The sequence below is a fragment of the Propithecus coquereli genome, unplaced genomic scaffold, assembly GCF_000956105.1.
Source record: "Propithecus coquereli isolate 6110/MARCELLA unplaced genomic scaffold, Pcoq_1.0 Scaffold314, whole genome shotgun sequence".
Classification (NCBI taxonomy): domain Eukaryota; kingdom Metazoa; phylum Chordata; class Mammalia; order Primates; family Indriidae; genus Propithecus; species Propithecus coquereli.
Genome location: NW_012148775.1, coordinates 3,525,855 through 3,543,244, shown reverse-complemented (window position 1 = coordinate 3,543,244; position 17,390 = coordinate 3,525,855). Strand labels below are relative to the sequence as shown.

General features: G+C 41.5%; 1 protein-coding gene across 1 annotated transcript in view; it reads right to left on the bottom strand.

Annotated features, from left to right (window-relative positions):
• The window catches only part of MYO1H (myosin IH), a 48,183-nt gene that overhangs the window by 15,898 nt on the left and 14,895 nt on the right, over positions 1–17,390 (bottom strand). Inside the window, exons 10-17 of the mRNA XM_012650169.1 lie at positions 17,229–17,350; positions 16,852–16,932; positions 14,441–14,532; positions 12,991–13,085; positions 4,304–4,350; positions 2,397–2,477; positions 1,624–1,729; positions 817–934 (exon numbers count right to left, since the gene is read on the bottom strand). Of these exons, the coding sequence (XP_012505623.1) occupies positions 817–934; positions 1,624–1,729; positions 2,397–2,477; positions 4,304–4,350; positions 12,991–13,085; positions 14,441–14,532; positions 16,852–16,932; positions 17,229–17,350 (742 nt within the window). The remainder of the gene's footprint in view (positions 1–816; positions 935–1,623; positions 1,730–2,396; positions 2,478–4,303; positions 4,351–12,990; positions 13,086–14,440; positions 14,533–16,851; positions 16,933–17,228; positions 17,351–17,390) is intronic.

Below are 17,390 nucleotides of genomic sequence, written 5' to 3'. Positions count from 1 at the left end.
TTGAGCCCAGGAGTTTGAGGTTGCTGTGAGCTAGGCTGACGCCACGGCACTCACTCTAGCCCAGGCAACAAAGTGAGACTCTGTCTCCAAAAAAAAAAGCCCAATATTAGCTTGAACCATATGAAATTGCCACTGATATTCAACCATTCTGGCCCCCCCCCCGAAATGACCATTTTATTATGCTTGAGACTATGTTGCTATTTTAGTGGCACAAATTCACACCCAGCCCATCACCAAAGAAATGCTGGTGTACAGGTGACTTGGGGTGCATCATTAAGTCCTTATAAATTCCCCAAGCACAGACTGTATCTATTTATAATCCACCCAAGAAAGTACTTCAAGCACAATTGAATCCTCACATTACAGATAAGGACTAGGTCACAGCTATAAGAGACAGAATAAAGATTCCAACCCAAGTTTGTGTGGTTCCAAAGCCCGTGCGCCTGCCGCTAACCTGCCGTTCTTGACAGCCGGTGACGCTAAGACACTAAACCAGCCCAGACTGTCACAAACGGACAATCAGCCCAGCTAAGTCCCCATGGGGGCCCTGCCCACGCCTGCCCCCTGGTGGCAGATCTGTGTACTCGGTTTTGCCATTCATTGATGGAAAGCAGTTAGGGGTTAGTGGCATGAATAGAAAATGGTACAAGCTAGGTTTTTATGTTCTCCGAAATGTTAGTGTTTTTTGCTGCCGTGACAACAGCAGGTAAGAACCGAACAGCATTCCCTAAGGGATGCCATCTCATTTCCCACCAAATCGCAGAGACTCGCAGCTAGCAGGCGTTACTGGCTTCAGATCAGCAAAGCACGCTTTACCTCTGCAAGAAATGCTTGTATTTCCGCCGGTACGCAAAGCCGGCCCGCCTCACCCGCAGGTGCTCCATCAGCCCCAGGTACTTGATCTGGTGCCGTATGAGGAAGTCGTCAAACCTGCCTTTGGAGGAACAGGAGAAAAAAATGACAGTAAAGGACCCTGTGGCTTCATCTCAGCCAAGCCAGAGAGGCTGCAAGCTGAAGATCCGTGGGCTGGATCTGGCCACAGACACGTTTTCTTAGGCTTTGTGCTTTTTTTTTTAATGGGTGAATTTTATAGAAAAATCTCGATTTCTGGTGTCCTCTGAAAAATCACGAGATCTAGCCATCCTGGGCCCAGAGTCCCACGTGGCAACAACCGGGTGGAAGTGAGTGGCGCTGCTGCCCCTTTAAACAGGATGTTCCCTTGTCTCCAGTTTGCCACAGTCCCCTCCAATCCCTATTGCCTTACTACACTCTGTCCTCTTCTCTCCTTTGCTCTTCCTGCCTGGCTTCTGTAAGCCTCTGACTGTATGACTTCATTATAGACCATGGCAAGTGCTTGGAAAATACCTAAGTCACACACAGACCATTCTGGAAGACTGTTCACTGGCTGGAGAAAAGCCATGCTGTTTCCCCTCACCTCTGACACCTGCCTGGCTCAGCTGTGTTGCTCCTGAAACTGACCAAGCGCCGACCAATTCATTTACCTTCCGTTATTTAAAAAGGAAAACAATTCATGTGTATTTGGGGATCCTAACCCACTGCCGTCGTGGTCTGCCCTGCCAGCCTTTTCCCTGAGCTCGGTGTTCAGAATGATTCACAACTCACTGGGTTCTTTTCTGTCATTGGGCTTGATACAACGGATGTACGAGGGCTCCTTAGAGATGAGAATTTCTAGAAGGCTGCTCAGACTGTTTTTAAACTGAGTCCCCACCTGCGGAGAGAGAACAAACTGAGTAGACATTGCTGCTTCTGATAAATACACAGAAGGCTGGTTGGAGCATGAGGCTCCAGCCCTTTAGAGCCGAACTCTTGAAAGATTGTCTTCCTTGCTACTGTTTTGCCCGTTAAGAGGCAGCTTTGGCTGTGCTGACCTGAGAAGCCCAGGCTTGGGCTGGTCACGCAGAAGCTGGACAAGCGTCTGTCCAGAATGCTCCACTTGCTCCGCAAATACACGGCGAGTGCCTTGCAGGGAACCAGGGCCACAGCTGAGCCTGTCACTCTCTGCCACCTTCCCTTGTGTTTCCTTGTTGCCATGCTTCCTTCGTGACACTGGTGCTATCGTAAGTTCTTTACTTATTTGATGGTATCCCTACACCCTCCTCCCACTAGATTGTAAGCCCCTTGAGGGCAGGGACCTTGCTAAACCCTTGTGCCCAGCACAGTGCCTGACACACAGGAGGTGTTCAATGAATGTCTGCAAATGAACGAACTGGGGCTAAACTCGAAAAGTATATATTTGGTAGAATCTGCTAGAGAGCGATATTTCCAGAAGAAGAGGTGGCTGGCTTAAAAAGTGCAGGTAACGAGGTCATCACACCCCACTCCCCAGGCGATTTTTGCTCTCTTTCCAATTCTGCACAAGCATTTGTCCCACTCACCGTTGGCGGCCGCCTCCGGTTTTCCAATTCGGCCACCAGGAAGCACTCCCTCAGGATGCTGTTCTTGGACCTGCACAGCACCTGTAAGTGCAGAGAAACGAGCACCACATTCGCTGCTTCAGAAGTCCCTAAGGAGCCTCCAGGAAGGCTTACGGAAGTGTCCCTAAGGTGACAAAACCAACCATCTGCTTCTTGGGCACCTGAAGACATTCTTAACACAGAAAAATGGGAAAAAATACATGAGGCCGGGAGCGGTGGCTCATGTCTGTAATCTTAGCACTTTGGGAGGCCAAGGCGAGAGGATTGCTTAAGGACAGGAGTTCAAGACCAGCCTGAACAAAAGTGAGACCCTGTCTCTACAAAAAAAAAAAAAATTAGAAAAAGTAGCTGGGTGCAGTGGTGCACACCTGTAGTCCCAGCTACTTGGGAGGCTGAGGCAGGAGGATCCCTTGAGCCCAGGAGTTGGAGGTTGCTGTGAGCTAGGCTGATGCCACTGCATTCCAGCCTGGGTAGCAGAGAGAGATCCTGTTTTTGTTTAACCCACCCCAATTTGAAACTTACAGGGACATGGAAGAGTCATTTGTAGATAGGAAAGAAAAAGTTTAGAAGTGATCTATCTTGATATCAAAAAGAGTTCAAGGAACTTCAGCCCCGGTTGGAGAAGGGAGAGACTCAGAGATTTCACCTGCGTGATGCATGCTCCGTGGATTAGTTTGTGAAGCGCATGGCCACGGCTCCCCAAGGGGAAAGCCGCAAGAGGAACACTGTCCCCCACTTGTAACAGACACTTCCACTCCTGCGTTATGCACAGAGACTCCGTGAGGAGGGCATCGTCAGACCCACTTCACTGATGGGGAAATCTGCCTCGAGCTCCTCAGCAGGGAAGGAGCCGGGCTGGGACTCAGACCCACACAGCAACTGCCTGGTGGATCCAGAGTTAGGGATCACTTATCTACCCCGAATCCAGGAAGGTTGGGACAGCAGTCCCAGAAGTAGCAGAGAAATCTCAGGAAGGCAGAAAACACTCCTGAGATGAACTGTTCGCCTCATCACTCTGAAAGTGTTGCCTTAGGTTTAAGCTTTTTATAAACCCAGCTAATTAAATAAAATCCAACTTTGTAACAGTTAACTGTTTCAATACAAAATAAAGGCTCTAAAAACCCAATGTTTCTCTGATGGGTGAGCTATATGGAAAGAGATTGGGAATTTCATTGGCAGCCCCAGGGGCTGATCCTAGCTCCCACCCTACCTTGTGATGTGATTTTGTATAAGCTGTGACCTCTCTGGGTCTCAGTTCCTGCATCCTCAGGTCATGGTTCTCCTCGCACCAGAACAAAATCTCAGCTTCTGCTGGTGGTGAGCTCTAAGCCCCCTCTCTTGACATTATCCCTCATCCAGGCCACAGGGCCTTTGCACATGCTGGTCTCGCTACCTGGAATAACTCCTGACCTTTCTATGGTCAAATCATTCTCATTCAGGTTTCAGCTCAAAGTCACGCCTATAGAGGTGTTTCTGTGGATCACCTAAATTAAAAATATCCCTCTTGATCATGGTTTTTTGTTTATCCTTTTCATAGCACTTTTCACTGACAGATAACTTACTTGTGTATATATTTGTTCTCTGCCCTCTACCCCCAACTGTAAGCCCCTTGAGAACAAGTACTCTGTCTTGTTCAGTTCTGAACTCCAGAGCTGGCAGCCAGAAGGGGCTCCCACACACTTGAATGATTTGTTGAGTGAAGTGTTCACACAGATGATCTTAAACATCTGTCCTGGCTGTGACATGCTGGGGTTCTAAGATAAAGTATAGAAAATAAAAATCCAGAGGGCAAAATCTACCCCAAAATCAGTGTCAAGGGTGCTATTTCAGAATCATCAGAAACATATACAGTTAAGTTTTGGACTTACTTCTTTCAGATGTCTGTAAAGCAGATCGTTGTTTTTTTCCAAGAATCCTGTAAAACATTGAGTAAAACATTTTTGAATCAATGGCTTTGCCTAAAAATGCAATTCCATCCCAACTGATTGCAAGGGGAAATTCCTAAGAATAATTTCTTAGGATCAGATCAGAGTTTCTCAACCTCAGCACTACTGACGTTTGGGGCTGGATCATTCTATGTGGTGGGTGCTGTCCTGGGCATTGTAGGATGCTGAGCGGTGTCCCCAGCCCCTACTCACACTAGATGTCAGTAGCACTCTGCCCAGCTGTAACAACCAAATATATCTCCAGATATTGCCAACTATCCCAGGGTGGGTGGGTAACGTCATCCCTGGTTGAGAACCACACTCTCAGAACTGAACTCATGGCACACATGCTGTACTTGACCCTGACGAGCTATCATGTAAATATGTCACCTTTACACTAAGTATTGTGCATGTGCCCCAACCCAATAGCCAAGAAATGCACGTACAGTGAATACGCAGGAACAATGGAGAGGACGCTGAGCCTTAAGGTCAGCCAGGTGAGATTATATGAATGGATGAGAAGATTCCCCATCACTGAGAAAAAGCAAACTCAAGCCCCATGGCCAGTGGTACCCCACGGCATCTTTATGCAAAGGAAGATGTGTCACTTCTAATTTTAAAACTTGGCTTATATGTTTACTTAAAACCTAATCAGTTAATAATTAAATTAGGGACAAAATAGAATTATGAGGTCAAAATTGGCTTTAAAAAAAAAAAAGACATGCATCAAAAATGCCTAAGAAAAAATAAAATCGCAGTGTAGAAGCGAGCTGGCTTCACTCCCCACCCCACAGAAAACTAAATATACGGTGCTGAGATTATCACCAGCAATGACCCAGAAATCAAATGTGAGGATGAGGCAGTTCCTGGAACCATAGCAAAGTAAAAAAAACTCAGGGCAGATGGTAAGAGATTTGGACACCTCTCCCCTCCAATGTGCCTGGCACCAACTGTGTAGATAATTTCCCCTGACTCATGGTTTCTGTGCTGAAAACTGTGAGATCAAGGGGGACCTGGCAGGACACTTGTCCCTGCTTCAACCTCTGAGAAGCATCATGAGTGCCTGAAAGGAGAAATATCCCTGAGGACAGGCAGTGACAAAGGGGGGAGGTAGATCCACCCTCCCCAGCCCCAGAAACTCTGCTCTCCTGTAACTTGGTCAAAAGAGATGCCAAATCAAAATGGCTACACTGTAGAAAGCGCACCCCACAGGTCCCCGGGGCATGAACCCCTAGCCAGCCTTCCCACACTGCTGGGACATCCATCCCCTTAGGACCTCTCCTAAATGCTGGGATGGGCAGCATTCCTATCATTTACTAGAGCCAAGGCAAACCTGGACATAAGGTACCATCTAGTGCCAAAAAGGAGGCAGGAACCCAGTGGAAAAAAAGACATTCAACAGGTAAATTACTAAGAATCTCTAAGCAGACATACTCAATAAAAATCAAAACAAGCCAGAGAAGACTGGAATAACTAATCCTTCAATACAAAGACGTACATGTACATCTATAAGAAGCAACACCAAATAGGAAACCATAAACCGTCCCCCCGCCCCCCACAAATGGACAAAGCAAGGAACCAGAGACATGCCCTAACGAGATGGAAATATGTGAACTCTCTGATCAGGAATTCAAAATAGCAGTTTTAAGGAAACTCAGTGATCTCCAGGATAACACAGAAAAGCAATTCAGAAGTTTATGAGAGAAATTTAATGAAGAGATTAAAATAATTTTTTAAAAATCAAACGGAACTCTTAGAAGTGAGAAATACATTTGCCGGACTGAAAAATTCATTAGAGGCTCTCAACAGCAGAATGGATTAAGTAGAGGAAAGAATCAGTGAGCTCAAAGACAGCCTATTTGAAATTACACAGAGGAGAAAAAAGAATTAAAAGGAACAAAGATCACCTACAAGATATTGAAAATTACCTCAAAAGACCAAATCTAAGAATTATTGTGTTCAAGAAGGAGTTGAGCAAGAGAAAGGGGTAGAAAGCTTAGTCAAAGAAATAATAACAGAAAACTTTCCAAAACTTAAGAAAGAAAGAAATATCTAGGTACAGAAATGTCAGAGAACACCAAACAGATTCAACCCAAGTAAGACGACCCTAAGGCAGATACTACTAAAACTTTCAAAGGTCAAAGACAAAGAGAAGATCCTAAAAGTAGCAAGAGAAAAGCAAATTACATGTAAAGGAACTCCAATTTGTCTGGCAACAGACTTCTCAATGGAAAGCATACAGGCCAGGAGGGAGTGGTATAGAATTTTCAAATATCAAATGTAGAATACTATATTTCAGCAAAGCTGTCCTTTCAGATATGAAAGGGAGACAAAGACTTTTCCTAAAAAAAGCCAAGAGAATTCATCACCACCAGACACGACTAACAAGAAATACTAAAGGGAGATATTCAACCTGAAAGAAAAATACCATTAACATGTAAAAAGAAAACATTTTAAGACATAAAAGCCAGTGGTAAAATTAAGTACAAAGAAAACCCCAGAAAACTCCAATACTGTAATTATGGTGTAGGCTTCATAACTCTAGTATGAAGCCTAAAAGATAAATCAAAACAATAATAGCTATGGCAATCTGTTAAGAGATAGGCAATATAAAAATATGTAAATTGAGCCAACAAAAAGTCAAAATCTGTGTGGGGGGATGGAATTAAAGTGCAGAGGGTTTTTTGATAGTTTTTCTTAGTTTGTTTCTATTTTTTTTTGTGACCTAAGAAAATTTATCTCTGTAAAATAATTTGTTATATCTGTAAGATTTTTTGTAAGCCCCATGGTAACCACAATGCAAAAACCTATAATAGGAACACCAAAAATAAGAAGCATACTACCAGAGAAGATCACTTAACTACAAAGGAAGACAATAAGAAAGGAAGAGAGGAGTTATCAAACTACCAGAAAACAAGCAACAAAATGGAAGTAGTATGTTCTTATCCATAATGACACTGAATGTAAGTGGACTCAGCTCTCCAATTAAAAGATATAGAGTGGATGAATGGATAAAGAAAAAAGACCCACATATATGCTGCCTATGAGAAACTCACTTCATCTATAAAGACACACAGAATGGAAGTGGAGGGGTGGAAAAAGACATTCCATGCAAATGGAAACCAAAAAAAGAGCAGGAGTAGCTATACTTATATCAGATAAAACAGACTTTAAATTGAAGACTATAAAAAGAGACAAAGAAGGTCACTATACAATGTTAAAGGGGTCAATTCAGCAAGAGGTATAACAATTATAAATATCTATGTACCAACACTGGAACTCCCAAGTATATAAAACAAACATTAATGGATCTAAAGGGAGAGATAGACTGCAGTACAGTAATAGTTGGGGACTTTAACACCCAATTCTCAGTAATGGACAGATCATCAATATGGAAAAATCAGCAAAGAAACATGAGAGTTAAACTACACATCATTAGTCTAAATAGGCCTAACTGACATTTACAGAACATTTCACCCAACTGCACAATACACATTCTTTTCATCAGCACATGGAACACTCTCCGGAAAAGACCATGTCTTAGACCACAAAACAAGTTTCAACAAATTTGAAAAGGTAGAAATCATATCAAGTATCTTTTCTGACCCATAATGAAATAAAGCTAGAAATCAATAATAAGAGGAACGTCAGAAACTACACAAACACATGGAAATTAAATAACATGCTCCTGAACAATCAATGGGTCAATGAAAAAATTAAAAAGGAAATGAAAAAATTTCTGAAATAGAAATGGAAATACAACATACCAAAAAGTCTATAGGATATAGCAAAAACACTACTAAGAGGGAAATTTATAGCAATAAATGGCCTTCATCAAAACTTCAAATGAACAACCTAATGATGCATCTTGAGGAACAAGAATGAACCAAATCCAGAATTAGTAGAAGGAAAGAAATAATAAATATCAGAGAAGAAACAAATGAAATTGAGACTAAAAAAACAATAAAGATCAATGAAATGTTAAGTTGGCTTTCTGAAAAGATAAATAAAATCAACAAGCCTTTAGCTAGACTAAGAAAAAAAGAGAAAAGACCCAATAAAATCAGAAATGAAAAACAAGACACAAGTGAGACCACAGAAATACAAAGAATCATTAGAGATTATTATGAACTATATACCAACAAATTGGAAAACTTCAAAGAAACAGATAAATTCCTCAACACATACAAACTACCAAGATTAAGCCATGAAGAAATAAAAAACCTCAACAAACCAATAATAAGTAACAGGATTGAAGCTATAATAGTCTCCCATCAAAGAAAAGCCCAGGATCTAATGCATCACTGCTGAATTCTACCAAACATTTAAAGGGAAACTAATATCAAGTCTACTCAAACTCTTCAAAAAAATTGAAGAGGAGGTAATACTTCCAAACTCATTCTACAAGGACAGCATTACCCGGATACAAAAACCAGACAAGGACGCAATCAAAACAAAATTACAGGCCAATATCACTGATGAATATAGATGTAAAAATTCTCAACAAAAATACTAGCAAACTGAATACGACAACACATTAAAAACATTATTCACCATGATGAAGTGGGATTCATCCCATGGATGCAAGGATGGTTCGATATATGCAAATCAATAAATGTGATGCATCACATTACCAAGAACAAAAACCATATGATTGTTTTAATAGATGCTGAAAAAGCATTCAATAAAATTCAACATCCCTTTATGATAAAAACATCAACAAACTGGGTATAGAAGGAACATACCTCAAAATAATAAATGTCATATAACAAACCCACAGGCCAACATCATATTGAAGAGGGAAAAATTGAAAGCCTTTCCTCTAACATCTGGAACAAGACAAGGATGCCCACTTTCACCATTTTTATTCAACATAATACTGGAAGTTCTGGCCAGAGCAATTAGGCAAGAGAAATAAATAAAGGGCATCCAAATGGGAAAGAAAGAAGTCAAATTAGCCTTATATGCAGATGACATGATTTTTTTTTATTTATTTACCTATTTATTATTTTTGAGACAGGGTCTTGCTCTGGTGCCTGGGCTGGCATGCAGTGGTGTCATCATAGCAAACTGCAAACTCAAAATCCTGGGCTCAAGTGATCCTCTTGCCTCAGTCTCCTGAGTAGCTGTGATTAGAATCATGCACCATCATGACCAGCTAATTTTTCCATTTTTTTTTTATAGAGATGGGGGTCTCACTGTATTGCTTAGGCTGGTCTTGAACTCCTGGCCTCAAGCAACCCTCCCCCCTTGGCCTCCTAAAGTGCCAGGATTACAGGCATGAGCCACTGCACCCAGCCAGATGACATGATCTTATTACTTAGAAAAACCTAAAGATGCCACCACCAGAACACTGTTAAAACTAATTCAATAAAATTGCAGAATACAAAATCAATGTACAAAAATCAGTAGCATTTCTATATTCCAATAGCAAACAATCTGAAAAAAGAAATCAAGGAAGCAATCCTATTTACAGTAGTAGCTACAAAGAATATAAAATACCTAGGAATCAATTTAACCAATGATGTGAAAGATCTCTACAAGGAAAACTATAAAACACTGATAAAAGAAATTGAAGAGGACGCAAAAAAAGAAAAAGATATTCCATGCTTATGGATTAGAAAAATTAATATTGTTAAAATGACAGTACTAACCAAAGCAATCTACAGATTCAATGCAATCCCTATAAAAACCCCAATGTAATTTTTCACAGAAATAAAAAAATAAATCCTAAAATTTGTATGAAAACACAACAGACCCCGAATAGCCAAAGCCATCCTGAGCAAAAAGAACAAAGGTGGAGGCATCACACTGTTTGACTTCAAAATATACTATGAAGCTACAGTAACCAAATCAGCATGGTATTGACATAAAAACAGACACACAGAGCAGTGGAACAGAATAGAGAACCCAGAAATAAATCCATGCTTTTACAGCCAACTCATTTTTGACAAAAGTACCCAAAACATACAATTGGGAAAGGGCAGTCTCTTCAATAAATGGTGCTGAGAAAACTGGATAAATATAAGCAGGAGAATGAATCTAGACCCCATCTCTCACCATATACAAAAATCAAATCAAAATGGATTGAAGAGTTAAATCTAAAACCTTTATTAATAGAATAAAGCATTGGGGAAATGCTCCAGGGCACTGGTCTTGGCAAAAATTTTTTGTGTAAGACCTCAAAAGCACAGGCAACAAAAGCAAAAATAGACAAATGGGATTATAGACTATCAAGTTAAAAAGCTTCTGCACAGCAAAGGAATCAATCAACAGAGCGAAGAGACAACCCACAGAATGGGAGAAAATATTTACAAACTATCCATTTGACAAGCGATTAATAAACAGAATATATAAGGAGCTCGAACAACTCAACAGCAAAAAACCCAAAGAATCAATTTTTAAAAACGGGCAAAAGCTCTGAATAGACATTTCTCAAAAGGAGATATACAAATGGCCAACAGGTATATGAAAAATGCTCGACATCAGTCATCAGGGAAATGCACATCAAAACCACAATGAGGTATCATCGCACCCCATTTAGCTATTATCAAAAGACAGGGAGTGATGGATACTGGCGAGGATGTGGAGAAAGGGAAGCCCTCGTAACTGTTGGTGGGAGTGGAAATTGATACAGTCACTACGGAAAACAGCATGGAGTTTCCTCAAAAATCTAAAAGTAGAACTGGCATATATGATCCAGCAATTCCACGACTGGGCACATATCCATAAGAAAGGAAATCGATACACTGAGGAGATATCTGCACTCCTGTGTTTACTGCAGCACTAGTCACAACAGCCAAGATACGGAATCAATCTAAGTGCTTATCAGTGGATGATGCATAAAGAAAATATGGTATAGATACACAATGGAATATCATTCAGCTAAAAAAGGAATGCAATCCTGTCATTTATAGAACTGGATGGAACTGGACAACGTTATGCTAAGTGAAATGAGCCAGGCAGGGAACGACAAACATTGCATGTTCTCACTCATATGTGGGAGCTAAAAAGTGGATCTCATGGAGGCAGAGAGTGGCTTGGTGGTTGCCAGGGGCAGGAGGCGGAAGGGGAGGGAAAGAGGAAGAGAATTTGATTAATGGGTACAAACGTACAGTTAGATAGGAGGAAGAAGACCAGGTGTTCGACAGAGCAGTAGGGTGACTATATTAACATTAATCTATTGTACATTTCAAAATAGCTAGAAGAGAATAATTCAAATGTTCCCAGCATAAAGATAAATATTTAAGGTTATCGATATCCTAATACCTTGATTTGATTATATGAATATATCGAATGATCACACATACCTTGACATGTGATAAAGGGACTCAAACAATTTAACAGCAACATACACTTAATATATAGAATACAGACATAACATATAGAACATAATATACAGGACATGTCATATATGAATAGAATAATGTAACAGATAATAACAAGTATGGGGAGGTTGTGGAGACATTCGAACCCCTCGGGCACTGCTGGTGGGGATGTAACATGAGACAACTGCTCTGTAAAACAGCCCGCCAGGTCCTCAAAAGATAACCCATCGGGTTACCATCTGATCCAGTAACTCCACTCCTAGATATGTACGAAAAGAAAAATGAAAACGTATCTCCATGCTAAAATTACACAGGCATGCTCACAGCAGCATTATTTTTTTTTTTTTTTTGAGACAGAGTCTCACTCTTTTTGCCCGGGCTAGAGTGAGTGCCATAGAGTCAGCCTAGCTCACAGCAACCTCACACTCCTGGGCTCAAGCAATCCTCCTGCCTCAGCCTCCCGAGTAGCTGGGACCACAGGCATGTGCCACCATGCCCGGCTAATTTTTTGTATATATTTTTAGTTGGCCGATTAATTTCTTTCTAATTTTAGTAGAGGCGGGGTCTCACTCTTGCTCAGGCTGGTCTCGAACTCCTGAGCTCAAACGATCCGCCCACATCGGCCTCCCAGAGAGCTAGGATTACAGGCGTGAGCCACCGCGCCCGGCCCACAGCAGCATTATTTATAATAGCTAAAAGCACAAACACCCCGAATGTCCACCAGCAAACGATCGAGGAATAGGTAAACGATATATGGCCCATATCCATATAACGGAATATTATTTGGCAACCAAAAGGAACGGAAACACTGGTAAGCCTTGAAAACACGATGCTAAGTGAGAGAAGCCAGACACAAAAGGCCACGTGCTGTATGATTCCCGTTAGAGAAAGCGTCAAGAATAACAAGAAGTAGGTTAGTTCTTTATCTAGGACCACAGGGGATGGGGATGGGGCAGGGGAGGGAAACAGGGGGTGACTGCTGCTGAGCAGAGGGTTTCTTTTTGGGGTGATGAAATGTTCTAAAATAGACTGGTGATGTTTGCACAACTCTATGCCAAAAATTATTGGATCGTATACTTTAAATGGGTGAAATGTATGATATGTGAATTATATCTCAACAGAATGGTCATTTATAAAAATACTAAATAAATGAGAAAGACTTTTTCAGATGGCTCGGATGGGAGGCGAGGGCACGTTTGGCATGGCCGTGCGGCGTTTCCCCAGGGGACTCGGTGCTTTCGTCAGGACACCTGGCCGCGCGCACACGGGGCACCCGCAGGGCTGCAGCCCTCAGCCACTCACCCCTGGTGCAGTAGGTGACCTCTCCCGCGTAGTGGAGGAGTCGGAACTCCATCCAGCCGATCCTCTTCCTGCCTCTCGGACCCGCCAGCTTACGGCTGCGAGACAGAAACAGACACGAGCTGAGCCTCTCTGCTCCGCTGCAACGAAACGGCACCAAAATCGCACTCCCCGCTTCTCGTAAACCCTGAGAACGCATCGTAACCCACAGGAACGCACGTATCTGTACGAGTTCGCGTCTGCTTTTCTAGGTGATAACAAGAATCCTTTTATTTTTACTACCTTAACATTTTTTAGGACATTGAGACACCAAAATACTCATGAAACATCACTTTTCAGATTCAGGAGATGCATGCTTTTTAAAATAACCTTTTTTCTTAAATATATATTATTGACAGCACATATACCCTAAGTGTACAGCTCAATGCATTTTCAAAAACTAAACACGCCCGTGTAACAAGCACCCTGATCGAGAAGTAGAGCATGACCAGTCCCCGAGAACCCCCACGTTGAGCGCTTGCCAGATGCAACCTGACAGCCAACGGCATAAGTTAACTTCAGTAATTGTATGTTTTATAGAAATGGAATTATATATAGTATACAATCTTTTGGGTCTGGCTTCTCTTCTCACACTTGTGTGATTTACCCACATCATTGCATGTAGTTACAGATTATTCATTTGCATGGTGACATGTTATTCCACTTGTGAATGTACCCCATTTATTTTTCCATTCTTGATCCATTTGTGTATGCAATTTCATTTACTTATCCTTTCAGGATTCTATAGTAGGGCTGATGGAGCCACTACCATTCATTGAGTGTTTGCCATGGCCAGAAACTGCACTAGGCAATTCATGGAGTCATTTACAAAGCTATGTGGTAGACGTATTTAATATTAATATTCCCAGCTTGTAGAGGGGGGAAACGCAAATACAGTTGCTTGCCCAAGTCACATGTCCAGAAAGTGGCCAAGGTGGGATTTAAAACTAGGTTGTTATGACTCCAGGGCATATGCTCTTAAGCTTCCTCCTCCTCGTCTCAAAGACTAAAGGTCTAGTTGACCTTCTGGAATGCTGATCCTACATCTCGATCTGCATGGCGGTTACATGGGCTCATACGCAGATAAACATTCATCAGGTTGTACATTTCAGATTTACACACGTCACTGTATTCTATACCTGAATTTTAAAAAAGAGACTTTCACGCAAATGGACATGCCCAAAATGCAATGATCATTGAATAAAGGAAGATAAAACATCTTTCTTAAAAATTCCCCTTAAAATTCGAGTTTGATTTCTACTAACAAAGGCATTCACATATATGAGTTGGTGTATCATCATGGTATTTTTATGTATGAAGTAGTAGTCATACTCTTGAGGAACATCATCCACATATGAAAGTAAATATATGATTATCCTCCCCCAAGCAACAGCTTGTCAAATAAAGTGCGTACGTTTCGAAGTGTGCGTGTTTGCCCACTTTCTCTTCCAATTTCTCCAGGAAACTCAAGTCTGTAGCGGGACCAGGACGAATGCATTCTTCATCCTTCAAAAGACAAAGAGAAGCCTCAATCCACAGCACACAGAACCACACGTTTTCCCTTCTACAAGATAGGGGTATTAATATACCTACCACATGGCTTTGTAAATGACCACCTAAACTGCCTAGTGCAATTTCTGGCCATGGTAAAGACTCAATAAATGGTAGTGGCTTTATCAGATCTGTTGTAGAATACTGAAAGGATAAGTACATGAAATGCAAAAGCAAATGAATCAAGAAGAGAATTCATCAATTTCACATTTAAATGTTTTTACCTGCTATAGAAGAAAGTACCGGACTAAAATATGTCACTTCATACAAGTTCAGGTGAACATTCTGGGGGAAGAGAGGGGCTTCTCCACCACATGTGCTCAGCTGCTGAGATTTGATAAGGGGACCATTGGACCAGAGTGACTGGAAATTCTATGACAGGTCCCACCCATCTGACCCATTTTGAAAGTCTTCCTAAGGATACTCGACAGCTGCCATGACCAGCTTAATTAACCTCATTTTCTCTAAACCAGTCATCACTGACCAAGATTACAATGTGTATGGACCCTTGGAGTAGGAGCAAAGCCCTCATGGAAAGAAAGCTATAAAACCAGTGGAGTCTAAAATCTTTCATATTTCCCAAGTTGTGTCACTGTATGTCCTATTTTTGGTTCTCAAGAATGATACCAATTAATTGATGGTCTTAAAAAATGACAGATGAGGCTGGGCACAGTGGCTCATGCCTATGATCCCAGAACTTTGCAAGACCCAGCTGGGAGGATGGCTTGAGGCCAGGAGTTCAAGACCAGCCTTAGCAACAGCTAGACCGCTGTCCCTACAGATAATAGAAAAATTAACTGGATGTGGTGGCATGCATCTGTGGTCCCAGCTACCCAGAAGGCTGAGGCAGGAGGATCACTTGAGCCCAGGCTGCAGTGAGCTATGATGATGCCACTGCACCCTAGCCTGGGCAACAGAGTGAGACCCTCTCTCAAAATATAATAATTCAAAATTCAAAAATAAAAATAAATGATGGATAAATGAATCCTATAGTTTTTATTAAAACACCACCACCAACAACAAATTCTTGGGGTTTCCAAGGAAGGATTAAGGTTAAAGAAAAAAAAAAGAAAACCTGGGTTAAGCTGGTGAGACAACTTTTATGAAGTAACATTTCTATGCTTTCTCATTCCATATGGAAAACCAAACAGAAGCAAGCATTCGTTCCTAAATACTTACAAATGCTAGTCTAGCAATCCACGTGAACACTGAACGTGCACAGACTAGCTTACAGCAGTGCGTGCTTCCTGGAACATAATTCCCTAGGTGTCCGCGTGCAACCCTTTACCTCCTTTAGGTCTTTACTCAAATGTCACCTTTTCAGTGAGCACCCCCCCATCTTACCTAAAACTGACCCCCACCCCCAGCAACCCAATCTTCCTTTGCTGCTTTCTCTCCATGGCACAATCCACATATTTTGTCCGTTAAGCTGCTTGTCTAAGTGTTATCACCGTATGCCTTTAAAGATAATGAAATTGGAGCTCAGAGAGGTTAAGACACTTGCCTAATGTCACACAGCTAGTAACCAGTAGGTCTGGGATTTGAACCCAGGTGATGCCTATGTTCCTGGCAACCACAGTCACCACCCATTAATATCCCTGCTATGTGTTAGAATGCTGGATTCACAGAGCAGTTGGTGGCAGGCTTTGGGGGCTGGGGAGATACGGAGGGTAAAGGGGACCAATTATTCTTATTAAAAGGGAACCAAACAGTGGTTCAGATGATCCCAAATGACAAGCATGAGAAGGAAATAATTCCTCATTTGCTTTTAGATTTTAAAAATTGATGTGTGAATTTGAGCAATTGGGGATTCCAGGACACTGCTATTTGCATGAATTGCAAAAGTTCAGAAAAAACGAGGTCACAAGCCCATCCTGAGGAACGTGAAGTCAGGAGCAATGGATGTCCCTTCGTGTTGCCTGGCTTCCTGCTCAGGTGCTAGGCATGACAGCAGCCCCTCCCCAGTTGCTGCCAAACACCTGCCCAAGCTTAAGCCCCAGTTCTGTGTCCGTGGAAGATACACGTGCACGCTTTCCTTTCAAAGGTCTTTCCTTGCTGCCTCCTGATGGGCTGTAATTTAGGCCTAAGAGTCTAAAAGAGAGGGGAAATCCTCAGCCTAAAGCTTCAAGTACGAGTTTAACAAAAGAGCTCAACTTGCACCTTTCAATAATCTAGCAGATTCCACTCTCAACCCTTTTTAAGCCCAGGAAAAAGTTCTTCCAGGTGTTGTAAAGGCCAGAGGAGTGGGCTCTAATTCAACATTACTTTTCTCACCAGAATGGATATGATTCCTTTGTGTCTCTCTTCCACCAAATCACAGATGATCTTGTTGTTGAAATACTGAATTGGCTCCCACTAAAATGACAAAGAGGAAAGAATTCTCCAAGTAGTATTTTAGATGAGCATAAAATAAACTGGTTTTACATTGGTTTTCCAAAGTTTTTTTTTTCTAAAATCTGTTTATATCCAACCTTAAAAAAATAATACTTTCTGAACATCAAAACAACTTCCCAGGAAATAAGCAGAGAGGGACTGAAAAATAATTGTTAGTGCTAGTCACGAAAATCTTCAATGAAATAATATAATAATATTTCAAGTAAATGTCTCTAGCCTGATCAAGAAATCAAATGAGAAAGCATTAAAATGTTTACCTCTATACCTTCCATTTCATATTCTGCCTGTTCTGCTTTGAGAGTCCTCTCTATTAACAGCTGTTGGAGTTTCTCATTGCAGTAATTTATACAGAACTGTTCAAAACTAGAAATACAAAAGACTTAAGTAACTAAAGTTATACACACAAATAAATTTAAAAA